At 43.7% G+C, this 20337-nt stretch overlaps 1 protein-coding gene across 1 annotated transcript in view; it reads right to left on the reverse strand.

The window, feature by feature from the left end:
• Positions 1–20337, reverse strand: part of MAD1L1 (mitotic arrest deficient 1 like 1) — a 366427-nt gene that overhangs the window by 267722 nt on the left and 78368 nt on the right. The window contains exon 11 of the mRNA XM_080353821.1: positions 160–304. Within this exon, the coding sequence (XP_080209947.1) occupies positions 160–304 (145 nt within the window). The remainder of the gene's footprint in view (positions 1–159; positions 305–20337) is intronic.

Genomic DNA, 20337 nt, shown 5'->3' on the forward strand with positions numbered 1-20337 from the left:
ATAACACAGCCCTAAAGAGAAGTCCCGTGCATCTTGTAACACCTGCTGAGCAAAGACTTGGTAGTAACAGTTATGGAGGCGAACAAAGAAGATATAGCAAGGACTACACTTGGAGGAAAATAAAAACACAGGTTTTCCAACCATTATCTAGAAACTCACCTTGGTGAGCAGCAGGACACGTTTCTGCAGCCGTCTGACCAGGGCTTCGTGCTGCTCGCGTTTCTTCTTCTCATCCAAGAGCTGGCTCTGAACCCTCAGGATTTCCTCCTGTAGCTGCTGCCGAGCCTTCTCCAGCATCCGGGCACTGAGAAACATAATAGAGATCTTGGTCAGATCAGAAAAACCTGAGAGGAGAAGGGTCACCATGATACCAGGACACCGGGCTGGAGCCATTTCACCCTACAGTGGCACCACTGCAAACCAAGTAGCCGCAGCCCCATTGTCGGGTCTTCTCATCAAAAGATGCGAGAACCACCCCGGTGGCAGCCTTGTTCAGCACAAGATAACCAAAATCATGGAGCCTCCCATAGATAAAGCATTTAAATAATCGCATATTGATTTCAAAATCAACCAGTGGAACCTGTGCCCAAGAGCAGCATCTGCGGTGATGGAACACGAAGAGACGCCGGCATGACAATGGATGGTCCCTTCCCCATCCCAACCTCAGCAAACGTCTCAAATTCACTCTCACGGATATAGAGCAGAAACACTTGCCACCTTCTTATTAAACAACGTGAGAGTTCCACAGGATGGAGACTTGTTGGATTCTACAAAATAAATCTGCATCAAAAAATCTCCTAGAAGCCAATATCCAAAGATGGCAAATAGCATATTGAGTCCTGTGAAATGCGGGATAAAATTAAACTGGTATTCCCCTCTCCAAGGGGCTTGGACTAAGACAGACTTTGCTAAGCTTGTGCTAAGACGGGCTTTACAGCCATGCACACGTGCCAGTCTACCCGGTTTACAACACGTCACCCTTCAACACAGGGCAGCACAGATGGGGAGAGCAGACGACCTCAGCTGCTGTCTTAAGATTCATTAGAGTTTGTTTAACGATATTCTCTTTTTATACAAAATCCTCATCAGCTGCGTTCTATCAAATTAAATCACATTACAGAAACCTTACTGCAAATATTATATGCTCTATCAAAGACACTTAGTCCTGATTAGAGGCAGAACAGGAAAAAAATATGCAAATGTAAGATTAAATACTAAAACCCACCCAGAATCTTGCATTTGATTATTTCAAAACATTTTGATTGGACAATGGAGAAACCTTTATTTTCCTAATCTCCCAATATTGTGACCTATGTCTATAAGTGCTGAGTGGACTGAGTAGACACTCACAAAGAAAAGAAGATACGTGCTGGTTTTCTTTCTTGAAATAATGAACAATATTTGAGATCCACATCTCATGGAGAGCACAGAAACGGAGCCGCAGGTTTCCTCGCTATACAAAGCACAAAATTCAACTTCCTTACAACTCTCCATACTGTGCCAAAGCAAATTACTGAGATCCTTTCTCCCTCTCTTAGGACAGAGTGATAATTCTTGTAGAAACTGCACCAAATACAACACGAACTGTCTGTATAAGAAAAAAAAATCAGGGAAAAAAGGGTTGACACAAAAAAGGGTTTGAAAGCAGGAGCCCAGCAGCAAATGCCACTCGAGTCAGCCATGGACACTCTTCTTCCACACTGATGACACCTACAGCTTCTCACAAGTGATTTCTTGCTCAAAACAAGCGTTAAAAATATATATAAAACAGGCCCAAAGTTCTGCATTCAACATAAGCCTGGAGAACTGGCATTCTTTAAAATCTCTGGGAGTTCAAAGTAAACCTTTTAAGCCTTAAAAAGAGAAAGTAATTTCTGTTTATCAGCCTATTAATGTTCCCTGTTCCACAGCCCAGTGAATGAGATGCCAACATCTTTCTGTTCTGAGCTGTTGAGACTCTTCATGTTTCGCTCTTCCCTTCTGTAATCCACTTTAATGTAATCTTAATGATAAAACTTCATTTTCCAGAATGTTCTTTGAAAGACTGAGAACAATGACGGCAGAGAGCGAATACTGAAGCCGTAAGATACATTTTAATGATCTCCTTCAAAAAATTACAAAAGCAGCTGCCTGCTTCTCGTTTCCCTCCCCAATGATCCATAAAGCATTATTGTAATCGTTCCAGCCTTTCAGGAGCAAAGTTACCGGCTCAGAGATACTAAAAACAATAACAGGGGGGCAAATAGGATGCCAGAGCCAGTCTGTAATACCAACCTGAGAGGGACACGAGATCCACAGCGGCACAGGGACTATTGGAAGAGCAACACTGTCTGGGTCGGGTTGCAACTCAGGGAAAGATGAGACACTGGCACAGAAACAAGGATCACATCAAAGAGAAAGCACTGAAAACCAGAGTGTGGATGGGAAGAGCACTGAAGATGCACAGAGGGGAAAGGCGAGATGTGCTATGGCACATACATAGCAGGAAAGCAAAGGAACGCAGCAACTATCAACATCGTCACGACAGAGTCCAAAATAAAAAGGTTAGCACACAAGCTAATGAGGCATAAAGGAGCAAGGGAAACTGGTTTGTAGCAAGACATTTGGATGAAGAAAAGCACACCCGTTCCTGAGGCTTGACAACTCGCAGCCTTTTCAGCCGATCTACACATTTCCACGCAAAGACATAAACCAAGTGGAAACTGATAAACTGAGAGCTTGAACAAAAATGTGGTTTTTCATTCTAGTTCTTCTCCCAAGGGTTTTAGAACCAACACGAAGAGGCGTGAGGAGCAACAGGGTAACTGCAGCATGTCCATGCATCATCCATCCCATCCGGGCCCTCCCTCCAGCCCCCATTCCTGTCCCAGACTTGTTCCCCTGTTAGACAGGAATTCAAAAGGAAAGACAAAATGGAAAAGGTGACAAAAAGAACCCAACGTAACAAGGGACAGGCCACGGGAAACAAGGGGCTGGGAAAAACATCTTATGTTGAAAAGGAAAAGAAATAATCCATGATAACGTGCCGGTGAATGGATGGGTGTGGACTCTGAGAACCCGCTGCAGCATGGAGCTGCATGGACTCCCAAGTATGAGACATGTAAACTAAAACAAACGAAAGGAAGGAGAAGACTATTTTAGACTATTTTACTACACAAAACAGCCTACAGTCAGTAGGAGAACAAGCTTTCTTCTCGCTATTTATTTCTCCCAAGTCTCCAGCAAACATCTACATACTCTCTCTTGGTTCACACTTTGTATTTTCTCAAAGGCCCTCATGTAACTCACCATCATTGGGCCTCCATAAATCATAAATCATTCAAAAATAAGCAGTTGGTACATCGCATTGCTGCTTTAAATACAATGACGACTTGAATCATACTGAATTTATAATGAGGGGACAACATACAGAGAATTATTCTTCTAATGTGGACAGGTGGAATGGGTAAGACACAGACAGATGTTTAGACCTCTATTGGTATATTGACAATACACTTTATTGGCGAGACAGTATTTAATTTCACTCTCTAACCAGCAGCCTAAATATCAGGCTTAGAAATGCAATTCCTTCAATGTGAATGGTTACAGAACAAAAATACCACTAATTGTATGTCACAGCCCCGGTACAACAGCAATAATTGACTGGCAGGCATTAGCATTTACTAAAAGAAATTCACATCAGGCACCCTCTGCTTCCTTTCATTCCGGGGTCAATACACCTGCTGCAACATACGTGACTTTGCTGACCACAATAACCCAAAGGAACCCAAACCAGAACAGTGCCAAAATGCACAGGCCAGTGTGGCTCTGTCTGGTATTCAATCAGGCACTCCACGTGAGATGCACTGTCACGCTAATAAACATGCTTTCCACATCCACCATCGAGATGAGGAGGAAAGCAACTTCTTAATTAATAAGTGAGAGACTTCTGTGTTTTGTTTTGGAGTTGAAACATGAATAGTTTGTAAAACACATCCAGCACGAACTTCCGGAATGTAAAATATTTCAAGGCATAAATGTCCTTTTCCTAAGCCACCAAATCTCACGTGTGCATAGGGCAAAAGATTCTACTAAAGGCATTTACTTGGTGAATAAAACTTCTACTGACATTTAAAAGCCACAGTGCTTGTTGTACGCTTACTAACTTGAAAATGCTGTTGTCTTCAGTAAAACTGGCTACAGGAGAATCAAGCTGATATTGAACACACAAAGTGATTTATAACAGCTTACACAGACGATTCTAGCAAAGGCTTTTTGATGTCCAAATGCTCACAGCTCTTGTTCTGGATGAAGAAGTCAGGACCATGTGTATCTTGAGCAAACTGATTCCCTTTGCAGTGCTTGGTAGAGAAGCAAATACTAAATGTACCTAATAAAAGGCAAGTAATTAAAAAGCAGGAGTTAAAAACAACAGTCCTTTATGATTATTAACACATAGCCTGTGCAGCGTGTATCATCTGTCTCTGTATCGTGATTTCGTACGTGGCATTTGGCAATCACAAAGGACTGCCTGTTTTTAAAGAGCACTCACTGATAAGGATTTTCCACTCCCACTCTGAGATAAGAATAATCCACCCCGTACAAGTTAAAAGTGTCTTGGCAGCACTGCAGAGAACAGGACGCTCGCTGTGGCAATGCCTTCTGACCACGGACCGACACACCGGCTGAGCAAAGACGCTCAAATCCTTCAAAACCCATCACAGTGAGCCGGGAAGAGAATATCTCCACCCGATGATTTCAATAAGAGCTCCACGCTCATTGGGTCCCCTTTGCAGGTCCCAGTTCTTGCTCTCCAGATACTGGTGAGGAAAGCTGTGGGCAATGTGTCAGCACGGAAATCCATGGAGCTCCAGCACCAGAGGATGGCAACTGGCTGTTCCCTTCCCCATCACATCCCAAACCGGCTCCGAACGCTCAGTGCAATGCCAGGAGCAAAACACCGGAGAATGGGAACTGTCATGGAAAGGGGGAAAACAAACCAGGCTCCAAAAAACAAGCCCAAGGAGGAATTCTGAAGGCAAACCCTTTGTCCAGGCGGATCCCAGGACCGCTCTGCAGCTGCCTTTATCCTTCATTCACATCATCTCATTCACATTCTAAATGCTTCCAAGTGTTATTACACTTTTTTTTTTCCTTTGAAAACAAAAATGACAACAACTGAAACAAAACTGGGAATGAGAAAACCCAAAGATTGAAATAATTACTAATCAAACCAGAGGCCTGTACACGGGATGATGAAGTCACTGGCCAGCTCTACCCAGTAATTTCTCTTCGTGTCGGCTCTGATGAGTTTTATATTTCTAACATTTCATCAATTTGAATCACTAAATTCAATTTGCATTCTCAGATAAACAGAGAGGGAATAATAAATACTCTCATCTGACCTTGAAGTGTGAGACAGAAAATTGCCCTCCATGATTTCATTTCAGTCAGAACCATAATGAATAATGCAGTTGGCCCCATCAGTTACCAATCCATAATCACACTTGTGGGCTGGGTGAACTCACGCCAAATATGATGAAGAAAGTCAAAACTCCTCACTGTTTTGGTACAAGTCCTTTTCTGCTTCTCCCTCACTATGGGGATTAAGCCCCTACCTCCATCCTTCCCCACCAAACCCAAATACACTTTCCCAAAGGGTTTGAATTTGTTGCGCAATCAGAAGTGAGGTGAAGGCATTGCATAGTTTTCTCAACCTAGTCCAGTAGTTTGTGCAATGTAAAAAATCCCATGTAAACGCTCTAAATTGGAGCATTGTCCCTCCCAGCAAGCCGGACAGTCACAGGCCCAGCTCCCCAGACAAATGGTGACAGGGACAGCACAGGGCACTAAGGACATTTCCAGTTTGTGTTGTACATTCAAACCAACACATCGTGAGAGCAGAAATTCATGTGGGGAACGGCAGCGTGAGAGCCGGGAGCTGTGAAGGATAAAGGGCTGAAAGAGGGCTGAAAATAAAGGAAAATTGAAGTAGGGAAAGAAGCGAGTAGAACGGTTGTGCTGAATCAACTTGTCAGCAAGGAAATCTGCTGAAATTCTATGCTCTTGACAGTTAGATAATAGCTTATCTTAATAAAATAAAGATGATCAAACTGTTTAGATGTGAAAACAAAACATTAAACCCTCCGCTGCAATATAACAAGTGAGCCCTCACAGACTCATGACTCATTACAGCTCCGCGAAGGTTCTGCCGATCTGTTTCAAATGACCTTTTCCAATGAGACCTCATTTCCAACGTGCATTGCTGTATTCCACACCGAAATGAGTATTGAAATGAGCCTTGTCTATTACTGTTCAGTCACTTCCTTGGTTTTAAGACCTGAATCTAAGGCTACCTGAGTGAATTCACAGAAACGCACTTGTCTAAAAGATTCCTTGCAGAACAATTCAGTGCCGGACCCTCACCCTAATTCGCACTGAAATTCAAAGTTGCGGCTCAGCATTTCAGCATCAGGCTTTGGTGAGTGACACCCCCCCAGGTTATGCGAGGAAAACCTGTCAGGTTTTCACTGGGGACTCAGATGAGGATTTGTAACAGGTCCTTGTTGACAACAAATAAACCCAAACAATTAAGCACATACCCATGGGACACCGGCCCAGATAAAAGCAAAGGAATGGCTGAAAAGTCACTTCTCTATCTATGCCAAGCACCGGGACAGACTGCTGTTCTTGGCTTCTCCTCCTCACAAGCACCAATTTAACTTCATCTCATATCCGCCTCCCACCTGGTTTGACTCAGCCATCAAAGCAGCTCTGCCATGGGCCGAGCTGCACTAAGCACAGCCTTGTAACAGACCTGCTAGTCGCTACATCCATGATATGGAGCATTTGTGAAGTTCTTAAAAATTCCATGACCAAATAACCTGACCTGTGAGCAGGAATTTCCCAAGTGGGCATAAGCAACGTGACATGGTAATGTATGAGGTTTCCTACCAGGCTTCAATAATGAATGGGGATTCTCTGCTAACTGCATCTCTTTTTTTAAGGATTTCTGCCTCATTTGCTGCAAAATTTGGAAGATTAATAAAGCAGAGAAATTGCTTAAAGAGAATGGTCCCACATTAAGGCAACTGAGAGTCTCACCAAAAAACTGGTTCCAATTCTTGGCTATGCCAGAGCCCCCAGCTGATACCACCAACTCTTCCAAGGTAGTTCTGGGTGCTCAGTCGCTACCTGTTTAATCCTCTGTGCTGAGCTCAGGTGCTGGGCACTGACACCACTGCTGACATCAACAGCAGCTACTCCCAACATACAAAGCCTTGGGTAACGCCAAGTGTTTCGAAAGAACAAGTTCTGAATATTCCAGAATGGCATCCCCAAAATAAGGCTACACTTTCTCCTTGGTTTACATCTGGTATAAAAGCGTTAGCATAAGAAATAACTAATTTTATCTGTAGAATGAATAGAAACATGAATAGTTCCTCATTAATCCAACAAAATCCACCATCTCTGCCAAGTGAACCCTGCACAGTATAGGAAACCAGACTAAGGAGGCATCAGGTGACTTCAATTCTGGCATTTCCTACCCTCTGACAGCTCCACATTGCAACCCTGATGTTGCTTTCCAAGTTATTATTTTCTATATGTGGCAAATATTACTTTAAATTGGGAAGAGGGGGGAGAAGCAAGAACATATATCTAAGAATAAGAATGAGGAAACACAGCAGAGTTAGCTGAAGCTGCCCCCAAACTATCCAGTGTGGAATTAGCTTCATCCCAATTAAATTACTTCTTGTATACATCCATTTGGGTGTGTATATACGCAAAGACAGACCCACGAAGCAGAGAAGAGCTGGTCTCCAGCCATCTGGTGTCAAATAATGAGACTAAAGAGACTGGGGTCCCACCAGGAGTATCTGCCATTCCCTCCCCATGCAAAGGATACGCCCGGCACAGACGCGCTAATGAAGTCCTGCTAACGTTATTCCTAAAACATTCTGCGGATGTTTGTTCTCCCTGTTGCCACCCAGAAATCACAGCGCTATTTGAATCTTCCACTGGTCTGTTGACATTATTAGGACTTACCTGCAGGGCACAGAGACCTATTTTCCTCTAATTTCTCTCCCCTAAATTAGCTCAAAGAACCCTTGAAGCAATATAAGGCAAGAGGAATAAACCTGTCACTGTGGAAGGAGAACTGCCAGAACAACTATATTTATAGCCCTGTTACATCAATTCTTCTGCATCAATATTTTTAAATGTTTAATAAAACAATACCATTTGCTATGCAATCTTTTTATAATGAATACTTTATACAGAAGCCAGTCAGGTGGTCAGGTAAACAGCCTTTCTGCAGCAGCTGCAGGTTTCAAAATCACTAGATGAGCACAGAGGTCAGCTGCTTTACTTTGGGGTGAAGTTGTGATAGGGAAGTGAATTTAAAGACGTGGCAAACAAGTTACTTTCCTTCCTTATCACTCACACAAGAACAGCTCGGTTCAAGGTAATTTGGTTTCAGCCATAGGGGAATGTTGGAGGGAAGGGATGGCAGCCCAGAGCGGATTCAGCAGGCGCGGTGAGAAGTTTCCGCCCTCAGTAGCAAAGCACCAAGCCCTTGGATTGTTTCCACGGTGCTTTTAAACCAGCAGTTTTACGCTGGATTAAAACGCAGCAGGAGCCCTTGCACAACTGGTGTCTGGGCTGGAGGGTTTGTAACAGCTCGTCACATCTGGAGCTCCACATCTGTATGCGGAGGGACCCAGAACTCACCTCCTCCTTCCCCAGGCAAACGGCAGCACCACTGAAGTCATGCACCAACCTCTAATGTGGATTGCATGACAACTCCCTTTCGGCTAATCCTCCTTAGTTTCCTGTGGAATTGCTTGTTTTTGGACGCAGAGGTTGATGGAACACTCTTCGTCTCTCTTTCCCGGGATGTGGAAGCAGCGTGGCTGTCCTGGTTTTGTTAAAAACAAGTTTCTCTTTCAGTGAATTTTGCCTGTCAGCTAAAGCCTTCGTATTAACTGCATTTTCCTGGAGAACCAGACACATGTTTTGGTAAACCTAGCAATGGAATGCAAACTTATTGATAAGCACAGATGGACATCTCGCGAGAGGGGCAACGAGAAACAAGTGACCAAGAAATTGACCAACTGTATAACATTCCATTCACGTGAATACTTCATATAAAAGTGGGAGATCACGAGGATCTCGTCCCTTTTGCTTTTTTGCCTTTTCCCTTCTGCTTGTGGCCGACGTTAGGAGAGGACCTTGCTAGTCAACCCTGCGAACTGAGGCCAGTGACAGACTGAATCCAGCTCCGGTTGGCTGCAGAGTCCAGTCCAGGACTCTGGGTGCCAGCTCTGCAGTTCCTGAGACTTTCAAGATTGGTTTTGTATATTTTGTATTATTTTCTCTATTCTTATTAGTAGCATTAGTAAAACATCTGCCGGCAGCTGTCAGAGCCTCCGGTCACACCGCGATCAGCTCTGCTTCATCTACTCCCTTCCCAGCCCACAGGGATTTGGGCTTGCGTTTCTAACACCAAAATCAGTTTTATTCCCATTCCGCCTTTTAACATTCACTTGACCATGCCAGCATCATTTCTCCACTTTCCATCTGATGGAGAATAATGCAGACAAGCCCTGATAAATCTTCACCATCCAAACTCTCCTGCCCTGGCAGATGTTCCTCTGGCCAGTACTCAATGACTAGGAAGAACTGATTTGATGCAGAAAATCAGATGTTCAGCCACATTATTATATTCGGTTACAGCAGTCTGAGAAGGATGAAAACAATCGTGAGTCTGCAAAATCAGGAGTGGCAGGAGGTGAAAAAGGAGCAATTGTCCACTGTCTCTTTCAATAGAAGAACTAAACAAATTAATGGAGGAAGATTCATCATGGGCTATTAAATACCTTCACCTTCAGCTCGAGAAATCCTTACGCTTCCAACTGAGGAAGAGGTGAGAAGAATCACTGCACATTTGCTCCTTTATTAGACTTTCCCGAAGTTATAGCATCGATTCATTGGTTTAGGTGGATTTTTGATCGGATTGCAAATCTGGGGAAAAGAGTTTAAAAAAGGGGGTTTCTTATTTTTCATGCACACCAACAGATCTCATGCAGCTCACATTTTACTCAGCTGCACGTTTTTGCTGCGTTGGCTTAGGTGAATATTTTGTCATTTAATCTCTTTCATACCTGAGTCATATTCCATTTCCAAACTGTAAATAAGTAAAGATTGTCAGAGATGCAGTTTGCCAGCTCTTGGCTACAGCAGCAAGTGGACCAGCTCATCAGTCTCCGCTACCATAAGCTTCTCAGGAAAAAAAAGAAGTATTCAAAAACTGCCCCAAATCTCCCAATATGTAAGAATTCAGGCCACAACTGCCTATTGTATTTGAACATAGCTGCGTTGAGGCTTTCCCAGTGTTAGGAATGGACGGTGTTTCCACGGGGAGCTGCTTCCTTAGCGCTACGTTGCGTTCCAAAGGCTCCAACTGCACCGTGACCGCGGCACCCAAATGGCGCACAGGACGGTGAAAGGGATCACGCACTAAAGAGCAGGGAAAAAGTGGCTACAAGCCACAGGTGCCTCACAGACACATCTAAAGAGAAGGTTGAGATGCAGTTCGATGGACATAAAGAGGTGACCAGAGCAGCAGATGTTCCAGAGCAGAATGATCCTCCCCTCCCGCTGCCCCCGACTCTTCGCAGCACCTCTCATCACGGATTTCTGTTAATTATGTCAACAGGAATTAAAAGGACCATGAATCAACTCCTCATGCAAGGAGAAGAGATCTGCCTTGGATCTGTTCTCCCGTCACCAGACACACAGTACCCATTTTCAGCAATTTCAGGTGACAATAAGTAGGAATACCAAAGCCAAATTCCCAAGGCTCAGATTTTCCAAAGAGCTCTTCTTTTGAATAGGTATCGACAGAAACCAAAAATGAAATACAGAAGAACACAAAGGGCACAAAAAATAACATGCGATTTCCCATCGAGTGGCCACCTGCATATAGAGAAAACCAGAAAATCGTTCCTATTCTAAAGGCATTTGGAAATGTAAACCTTAATACGCTATCACCACCATTTCCCACAGAGCATTCCGGCATTAAGAATTTATAGCCAAAACAAGAAGGGTAAGAACATGCAACTGGAAAACACAGAGATACTTGGCAAGGGACTTAAAAAAATAGGGGTTTTCTGAAAGCAAAGTAAGAAAGCTAATGCTGCTGATGTGTTGGTTCCTGCAAACTCCTTTATGAAAGAAAGAAGAAATTTTTAGGAGGAAAACCTTCCACAAGAGCTTATACGGGCCAGCAAAATGAACAGACAAGGGAAAAGTTGCCAAGACTGAAACTAAGAAGCCAAAACGAGAACAGGGATGCAGGACTCGCTCTCTCTGAGCTGCCACCAGCACAACCAGCAGCGCCGGTCCCTGCACGGCCCACGTCTCCACGGTCGATCCCGGCACTTTGGCAGGCGATGGGTGGTTTATGCTCAGCGTGCCCTTCGATCGCCGCCCGCCTCCCGCCATCAGCTCCCCTGCTGCCTCCATCGTACCTCATTAATCAAGCCCATTCTTCCTGCTTATTTCCTTATCGATCCCCTGCCTCCCGCATGGGAAAAGGTGTCAATGCATTTAAGGGCAAGCACCTGCTTACAGACTCCAACCTTCAGCTGCTTCCTGAAAGTGCATTTTTTTTCTCGCTGGGTAATAAGATTCTGTGGTTAAAGGAGGTTTTGGGCATTGGCATTGTCACAAAATGTTCCTTGTGTCCTACTTCAGCGGAGCTGACAAACTCTCTGCTTGCTGTCAGTGGACTAATGAGAAAAGCAGCACTTCTAAGGAACTCTGGACACTTTTGCATTGCAAAGTGAAAAGTAGAACGTGAGATATTTCAGCGACGTTCCATTTCATTCCAAAGCCCCACAAAGAGGAAAGAAAAGAGGGAATATTTCTGCACAATCACTGTATCAGCCAAGCAGCTCACTTATTAATCTCTCCTTCCTCCACATTCGCTGGCTTGGGGGCTTGGAAAGTTGACACTTGACTTGAAAAATGCCAACTCTAAGCAGTTTATTTCCTCTTGAACTTTAAGAGCTGACTGAGACAGAAGTGACCTTTAAAAAGGCAGGGTTAGTTCTTGTATGAATTGATAGAAGGGTTCTTTGCTTACACAGCACAGCAAGGTACCAAGCAAATCTCCTATGCAAACACCCCCTTCTCACCAGAGGCAAGAAGAACAACGTGTTCCATCAGCCACAAGACTCACAAGACTGAAGAACCTGGGACCTGGCTCATCTACATCAAGAGAGGATGACTATGTCACAGCCATAACCCAATGACCTTACATACACACGGAACAGACACTACACCAACACTCGTAACCTCAAGACACCTGATCTTCCATCACAAGGAAGCAGCGCGGGCATGACCAGCATTAAGTACATCCACTAACCTGGACCTAAATCCCACCACCAGCCTAGACCACAGACCAGCCAAGCCTGGCTGCTGCCCGCAGGACACGCAAAGCACCAGGACCCCGCTGGGACATCTCGCTGGTTGGTGGCACTTGGCTTCCATCAGGCCCTGCTGAAGCTGCTGAAAAAGTAATCACTACAAAGCTCCATTAATGGTCTTCAATGAAAGACAGTTTGAAAATGCAAATCAATGCACAACAATACCTACTAATAATACTCGCTGCCACACCAGTAGCCAGAAATGTAACGAGGCAGAATATTCTTGTCTGAGGTCCACCACACAATTCATCCCACCAGATGTCCAAAGAAAGGCAATGGAAGGATTTTGTGGCAGCAGAGGGTAACCCAGGGGTTGTGAGAGAGGAAATCCACAAAGCAAATCTCTGGGATGCTAATGGGTATGGGAATACAGTGGAGATAAATAAGGGTAGTTTGCCTGTGTGCTAATAATGACGCTTAGTTGAACATCATTTGAAGATATAAAGCACCCTGTTACAAGGAACGCCTTTGCGTTAAAGCGAGATATCCAAATTATACTTCATTTATCCAAAATAATACCGGTTTCTCGCTCTGTAAGGAAGGCAGACGTGGTCATTTCAATCACGGCAAAACGCTAACGCAGAGGGTGAACCAGCATTCCACCGCTAGGCAGAAAAATCACGGAGTTAGGCTTGAAATTTAGATTTGATTTATTTAAATGATATTTGATTTTAGTCTTGATCTTGGTCTCCCGTGCCATGCTGACTCCTGGCAGTGAAGACTGATGGAGTTCAGAAATCTCCAGCGAAGTACTTTGCCATTAGCAGCAATAAAATGCTTCCAATGTAGCATTGGCCACACTTGATAAAGAGAACCTGTGGCTGTTCTGGGCAGAATTCACTTTTCCTTCTTCTCTTGGAGGAAAGCACACCTCAAACTCACCAAGGCAGACAGAAGAAGTCAAGCCTATAGTGGAGACTAACTCAATAATGAATAATTTCTATCATTATTCCTAAGGTTTAGAGAAGAATTCAGGGGGAGAAGAGCTGGGGAGCGATGCTTTGCTCTCCGGTACAACCAGAGGCACCACGAAGAACCGCAGCCTCAGCGGGATATCGAGCGGAAACTCTCAGCATCTCACTAATAGCGGAGAATTAGAAAACTCCTGCACCTCAACTATATGTATATTTATTTGTGTGTGTATATATATAGACGTGAACACATGGTACTTATCAATGCGTATTATAGGAATACTTGTATAGTTTTATCCTACACAGCGTTGCAAAAGTAGCAAGTATTGTGATTAATTCTTTTACATTCTATTAAAATACTGGCTGATGTTTCTGGTAGGGCTTCTCCTAAGTGTATAAGCACTCAGAGAAACCTGTTCACTGCTGCGGCACATTGGAGAGACTCCCCCTTCCAAAGCTACCGTACAATCACTCCTGTTTAACAGGCAATTTAAGCGTGTTTAGCCTTCAACCATTGCTTTCATGCACAGAATTCCGCATTTGGGAATCGGATTCTTGTGCATAAACAGGCTTCTTAACATCTGTATGGTAATATGAAAACACAAAAATCCGAATTTATATGGTAGATGTAGAACTACTGCAAAACAGATTTGCTCAACTGTAATACACATCAAACAACATTAAAAAGCAGTAAGAAGCTGCCATCTTATCTACATGAGATGTACTTTGAGACTTCTAACTTTTGCCTGGGGGTTTTAATTAAAGCAATTCATGTCCCAGGGCATTTTTCTTGTACTAAGTCATCTTCCCATTCAGCCGCTTCAAGGACTCTGCTCTCTGTGCTTCGGCACGATCCCGTCGCTCCTGCGGGAGCAAACGATAACAGGAACACACACGGATCAGAAAAACATCTTTGAACGAACCAAGAAACATGAAGAACTAGATGTAAAAGAAGAAATAATTTTGTACCCTTTAGTCAAGAGCCTGTTAGATCTTCACAAAGATCATTGGGGAGTGGGGGGCAGACACGGGTCTGCGTTAAACTTGAGACTAAGGAGTCCAGCCACTGCTTGTTTCAATATTCCTAACGTGTATGGTCCCAGGTCTAACTTCCAGGAGAGACCATCTTAAGTCAGATAGGGGTTGGATTTTTTTCATATTCTGTTTATTTTTTGGAAGAAAATGGCGAGAGAAAAAGAAGCAAGAATGAGCAAGAGTGAGGATTTTCAGGGGTTATTTTGCGCGCATTCGCTGCCCAAACTGACGGACCCGCTCACCCAGGGAAGAGTTTCCTTTGATGTTATGGCTGTTCAAAGTCATTCTCAAATTGCATCAAAACAGTAAATAGCAAAAGCCCAAATCTATGAAAGCATCCAAATATACTATACAGCATCACGCTATAAAGCATACATGCCTAAAGGAGTAAATATTGTCTGATCTCTAGGTAACTTTATGACTTTTTAATATTTCAAAATGAGTATATATTGAGAAATCTACTTGAAATCACTTAAATCACTCTCACACACAGTCAATCAATCTCAGTTGAATTCATTAATATATTTAGAGATTATTGATGCCACAGCTCGAACTATCCGTTACTGATAACGTATACATATTTAACACCTGGGAATATCTTAAAAATCCATAAGCCTATAATTACTTGTTACCAATTTCATACAGGAGTATTTTAAAAGCCTAATCTAGCTGATTTCATTAGTGCTTTTCGGATAGTTCTCAAACCTAGACAACGATCACCAGTTCATTCCAAGGCAGCTCATGCTCTCGGCCACAGGATCTCAGTGTTCCAATTCTACTAATGCAGAACAGTCTAGCGAAACAACTGTTTCCCTGGTTTTATAAAATATTTCTATTGATTGTAAGTTATTAAAGAATCCTCTGTGTAAAAAAAAAAAAAAGTTGGAGTTTTCCAGTAGCGTTTCCAGAATAAAACCAGTTTCACAAGTTCAATTTTTCAATTGTATCTATGAAATAGTTCGTTTTGCCCATCTGCGGGGCACCGTGGGGGATAAAAGAATTCCGGTACAACCCAACATTTGCATTGCACTGAACAATCAGACCACGACTGTTAACTACAGCACAGCAAGTTCTTGGAGAGATCACCTGGGCAAGTTGGTATTTTTAAACCAGATGAGAAACTTGTATTTGGGGTTCTGCCACCACCACCATCATCATCATCATCACCACCATCAAAACAAAGGCTGAGCAATAAAATCTTGCCTGTCAACCCCTTAGAGTGTTTTTTTTAAGGCTGAATTAAACTGTTAAACTGAAATAAAAGGTTGCAGCTGAAACTAAACACATATTATTTCCCCAGTTTCCCACACAACACCCAGAATTCCGGTGAAACTGTCACATATAAGCAATAACAACCATGACTGGATGCACAAGGTAACACGCAGCTTTCAGATCCACTGAAAGCAAAACGGCTTGTGAAATACCAGTAATTTGTGAAACAATCGTACCCTGCCGAGTGTGTGTAATTTTCCTTTGGTTATCAGACATCTCATCTCTCTGAAGCTGCTGCAGCACACGAGCTGCTACTTGCTTATTTTAGGAACCGCTGTTTATTTCCTCCAAAGCCAGAAAATATAAGTGTGAGGTGTGTAAGAGAAATTACTTCAGTTTTGCCCCAAACTGAAGACTCAGCTTAACCAAGGGAGTGGAGCATCTCCCGTGTGAGGAAAGGCTGAGGGAGCTGGGGCTCTGGAGCTGGACAAGAGGACACTGAGGGGGGACTCATTCCTGGGGATCAATATGGAAAGGGGCAGTGTCAGGAGGATGGAGCCAGGCTCTGCTGGTGACAACCAGGGACAGGACAAGGGGCAATGGGTGCAAACTGGAACACAGGAGGCTCCACTTAAATGTGAGAAGAAACTTGTTGGGGTGAGGGTGTCAGAGCCTGGCCCAGGCTGCCCAGGGGGTTGTGGAGTCTCCTTCTGTGCAGACATTCCAACCCGCCTGGACACCTTCCTGTGTAACCTCATCTGGGTGTTCCTGCTCCATGGGGGGATTGCACTGGATGAGCTTTCCAGGGCCCTTCAACCCCTGACATTGTGTGATACTGTGATTCTGTAAAGTCCTCAGCATATATTTTAAACGTGAGCCACAACCTGAGTTTGCAGCCCCCATGGCCTGGGTTGGCAGATGTACAAGTTTGGGGTTCGGTAGGGGTTTTTCTGAAAATGCTTTTTTATCCCCTAAGAAACATACCGGCAGTTTGATGTGAACAAACGTATATAAGATTCCTGTGAGGTCTTACAAGTTGTTAAGTAGAAAATAATGGTTTTAGCACATTGCACATTTCTGCATTGGCAAGTGCTGGCGCCGCGTTCCTGAAAAATACCAACAGGCACAGCACCAATATTGAATATTCAAACAATTTCCAGTATGTATTCCACTTTTTCCTCAAGCTTTTCTAAAGACATCACAAGCAATCGTGTTAAATAACATCAAATCTATTTATGTAAAGTTAATTGCAATGCCTGTTTTCCCTGACATCCGAAGACAAATCTCTCAGCCAGGAGAGAGCCCTGAAGAGAGACATAAACTAATCCATACACTCGTCTCAACAATCTTCCTTTGCCCTCCCGAGACTCCCCGCTGAATCTTAAAAACCAAGACCAATCTGACATCAACTAATTGTGGTTATTCTCACCATCTTTCCAAGCGAGGGCAAGACAGAAATCCCGGTGGCACAAGCTACCGATGCAGAGTTTGGACCTCAGAAGGTAAAATCTGGATTGCTGAGAAGATGACAGGCACCAGACTTACAGTTTCATTAGAAAAAATTAGTGTGTTTTTGCATAAGATTCAGTGTGCATTGATTAAATAAACCCAAACAACTGTGTCCAGTTGTGGCCCCTCAGCTCCAGCAGGACAGGGAACTGCTGCAGAGAGTCCAGCGCAGTCACCAAGATGCTGCAGGGAGTGGAGCATCTCCCGTGCGAGGAAAGGCTGAGGGAGCTGGGGCTCTGGAGCTGGACAAGAGGACACTGAGGGGGGACTCATTGCTGGGGATCAATATGGAAAGGGGCAGTGTCAGGAGGATGGAGCCAGGCTCTGCTGGTGACAACCAGTGACAGGACAAGGGGCAATGGGTGCAAACTGGAACACAAGAGGTTCCACTTAAATTTGAGAAGCAACTTGTTGGGGGTGAGGGTGTCAGAGCCTGGCCCAGGCTGCCCAGGGGGGTTGTGGAGTCTCCTTCTGTGCAGACATTCCCACCCGCCTGGACACCTTCCTGTGTAACCTCATCTGGGTGTTCCTGCTCCATGGGGGGATTGCACTGGATGAGCTTTCAAGGTCCTTCCAACCCCTGACGCTCTGGGATTCTGTGAAATACAGAGTGTGATCAACCACCATGCTCTGCTGGCAGCTCTCTGCATCTTAAAAGAAAATAAAATAAATCAATCTGAAAATGCAATGCCTCCAAAAAATAAGGTAAAAACCCCTAATGATTATATTTAATAGCAGAGTAGATCTAACTGTAAATGCAAGGAAAAAGAAACTACAAATAAATATGAGACTGTAATAGCTGTATATGTCTTACCTTTAGGAACATCTAATTTACTTTGAAAGGTAGGTTCTAAGTCTCCTGTTTGCTCTCCTCCGGGTCCCATCGACTGCGACTGTGTTAACATAAAGCTTAGTCTGCTCTTATAGAACAGCTGAGCAGCTTAGTTTCTATTCCAATTTTCAAGCAAAGGTCAGACCTCAGGTAGGCTTTTCCACTCTTGTTTGTGCTGCGTACAGATGTGTTGGGGTGGGTCATCTATTCTGCAAAATTTCTAATGAACTTTCAGCCCAAACTGGTTTGCAGGAGACACTGACATTTCTCATTGAGCCACATTTCTTCTTAAAAGTGTTTCAAGCCAATTAAACGCAGATTCGCATGCCCAGGAGGGTCCCTTGACAAACATGGGACCTGAGAGACTTGAAAAACAAGAGCGAAAATCTCCTGGTTTTGCTGCGGATAGTAGCGATAATTAACCAGAGAGATGTAAATTAATGTCATAAATGCATCATTTTGAACATTTCAGTGTCCTGAAACTGGTTTGCGCCTGGGATTGAGACTAAAACTGGGCATTTTCCACCCTCTATTCTGAATATGCCCCAACTGCATTCGCTCCATAAACCCTGCGTGGCGGGGAAATGGTCTGATGGAGCAAAACTACTATAAAAATGGGCATCTCACCCCTAAGCAGGGGATTGCGGGCTGACCGAGGAGCAGCTTAAGCATTTACTGTTCATTTACCAGCGATTACGCATTTTATTCTCTAATCTGAAGTGTATGTGTATGTACATATGCACACAAAGTCCTGAAGTGTGACATCTATGGATAACAGCGCAGCTTGGCGAAGAGGAAATGTAAGTCTCACGTCATCCATACGGTTGCAGTAGCACTTAGTTAAACGTCATCGCCCCACTGATCACACTCACCCGCAGACAGTTGTGTGCAAACAGCAAAGAAAATCATATAGACACTTTGGTATTGCTTCTGTTCAAGACAGATTAAGCCCGAAAAGCAAAGAATGGCATCGCAGTATGCTAAGTGCAGAAGACGCTTCCAAAACTGCCTCTGAATCACAGCAATTAAAAGGATTAGACGGTGACCCTCTGACTCCGACCAGCGTGAAATTGTGCGGCTATGGAAAAAAATTAGTATGAAAGGGGAAGATGCACTTTGTCTCACATCTACAGTCCAGCAGGGTTTTCAGTGGTTCTTACATCACATTTCGAGCGTCTCCGGTTGCGTTTCGCCCTCCACGTGAGCTAATTTTGCTCTGAAAACACACGTCGTCTTCCCCGATCAACCAGCAAACTTTGGATCAGAAGCCTTGAAGTGCATCTCTTAGCAATTCATTTCAAAGCTCTGCAGTTCATGACTAAGGGCTTTACCAGATCTGGCAAGAATAGGACTAATCCTCTCCATTTCTGTGCCAGTTCAGGAAACCAAAGTGTTTCTGGGGGGAAATGTGTAAATGCTGCTCTCCCATGAGCAACGTGCCGTCAAGTGCCAGAGCATCCCAATCAGTTCAGCCTCACGCTTTCTTGGCAATGGTCTTCAAGCTTGGTATATTTTGTCCCATTTTCCCTTAATGTTTTTTCTTGAATTATTTTTTCTGCACATGAAAAATTATGAAGAGATTGAAACTGAAGGTAAAAAACCTCTGAACTTTTGGTAGGTCCCAGCCTTGTCATATTTAATCTGTGAGAAATAGGCCAAACCCCAATACTTAGCACTCTAAAAGAAACCAATCTTCATATTTTCTAAATGAATCCAGTTTGAACTAAACCTACAGATTGGCGAATTGCCCCGGCCAGAGGCAGCGGGGAATGCAGCCCCACCAGTCCGAGCCACAAGCCCCTCTCCACTAAAAGCCCTTCATAGTCACCAGCTCCTCATCTCACTTTTCAAGGAGAATTTCTCCATGCAGAAACATTACAAAACCATTTTCCTCCTCTTTCATCTTTGCGGAACAGCACATTATTTCCGTGCGGCGAGCCCCGGCGTAAGGGCATTAAAATCCAGAGTCATTAGAATGAGTGACCAGCCAACAGTCATTTCTAATGAAATTCAGCTGCAAATCTCTTGCTCCAGAGCACGAGATCTCTGAAACTCCCCAGTCTACCCAAATGTAAGTAGAATTTCATCCTCTACCCAAATGTAAGTAATAAGGTACATAATCCCGTTGTAATTTCCTTAAATGAGAAGGAGCTGGCCGCCTGGTGATAGAGAGAGAACAGAAACACCGGACCAAGTTAAATCACCTCTTTGGCTTTTATACTATATATGACAGTAACATTCCTACGGGAAAAGGATCTTTGTTAGTGTCTTTCCAGTGATATATTTTTGACACACAGGAAATCTTTATAAAAAGAGGTTGATGCATATGAATAATTAAGAAATTCAAGCCTCCAGCATCACTCTATTG

Source organism: Nesoenas mayeri, assembly GCF_963082525.1.
Source record: "Nesoenas mayeri genome assembly, chromosome: 15".
Lineage (NCBI taxonomy): Eukaryota > Metazoa > Chordata > Aves > Columbiformes > Columbidae > Nesoenas > Nesoenas mayeri.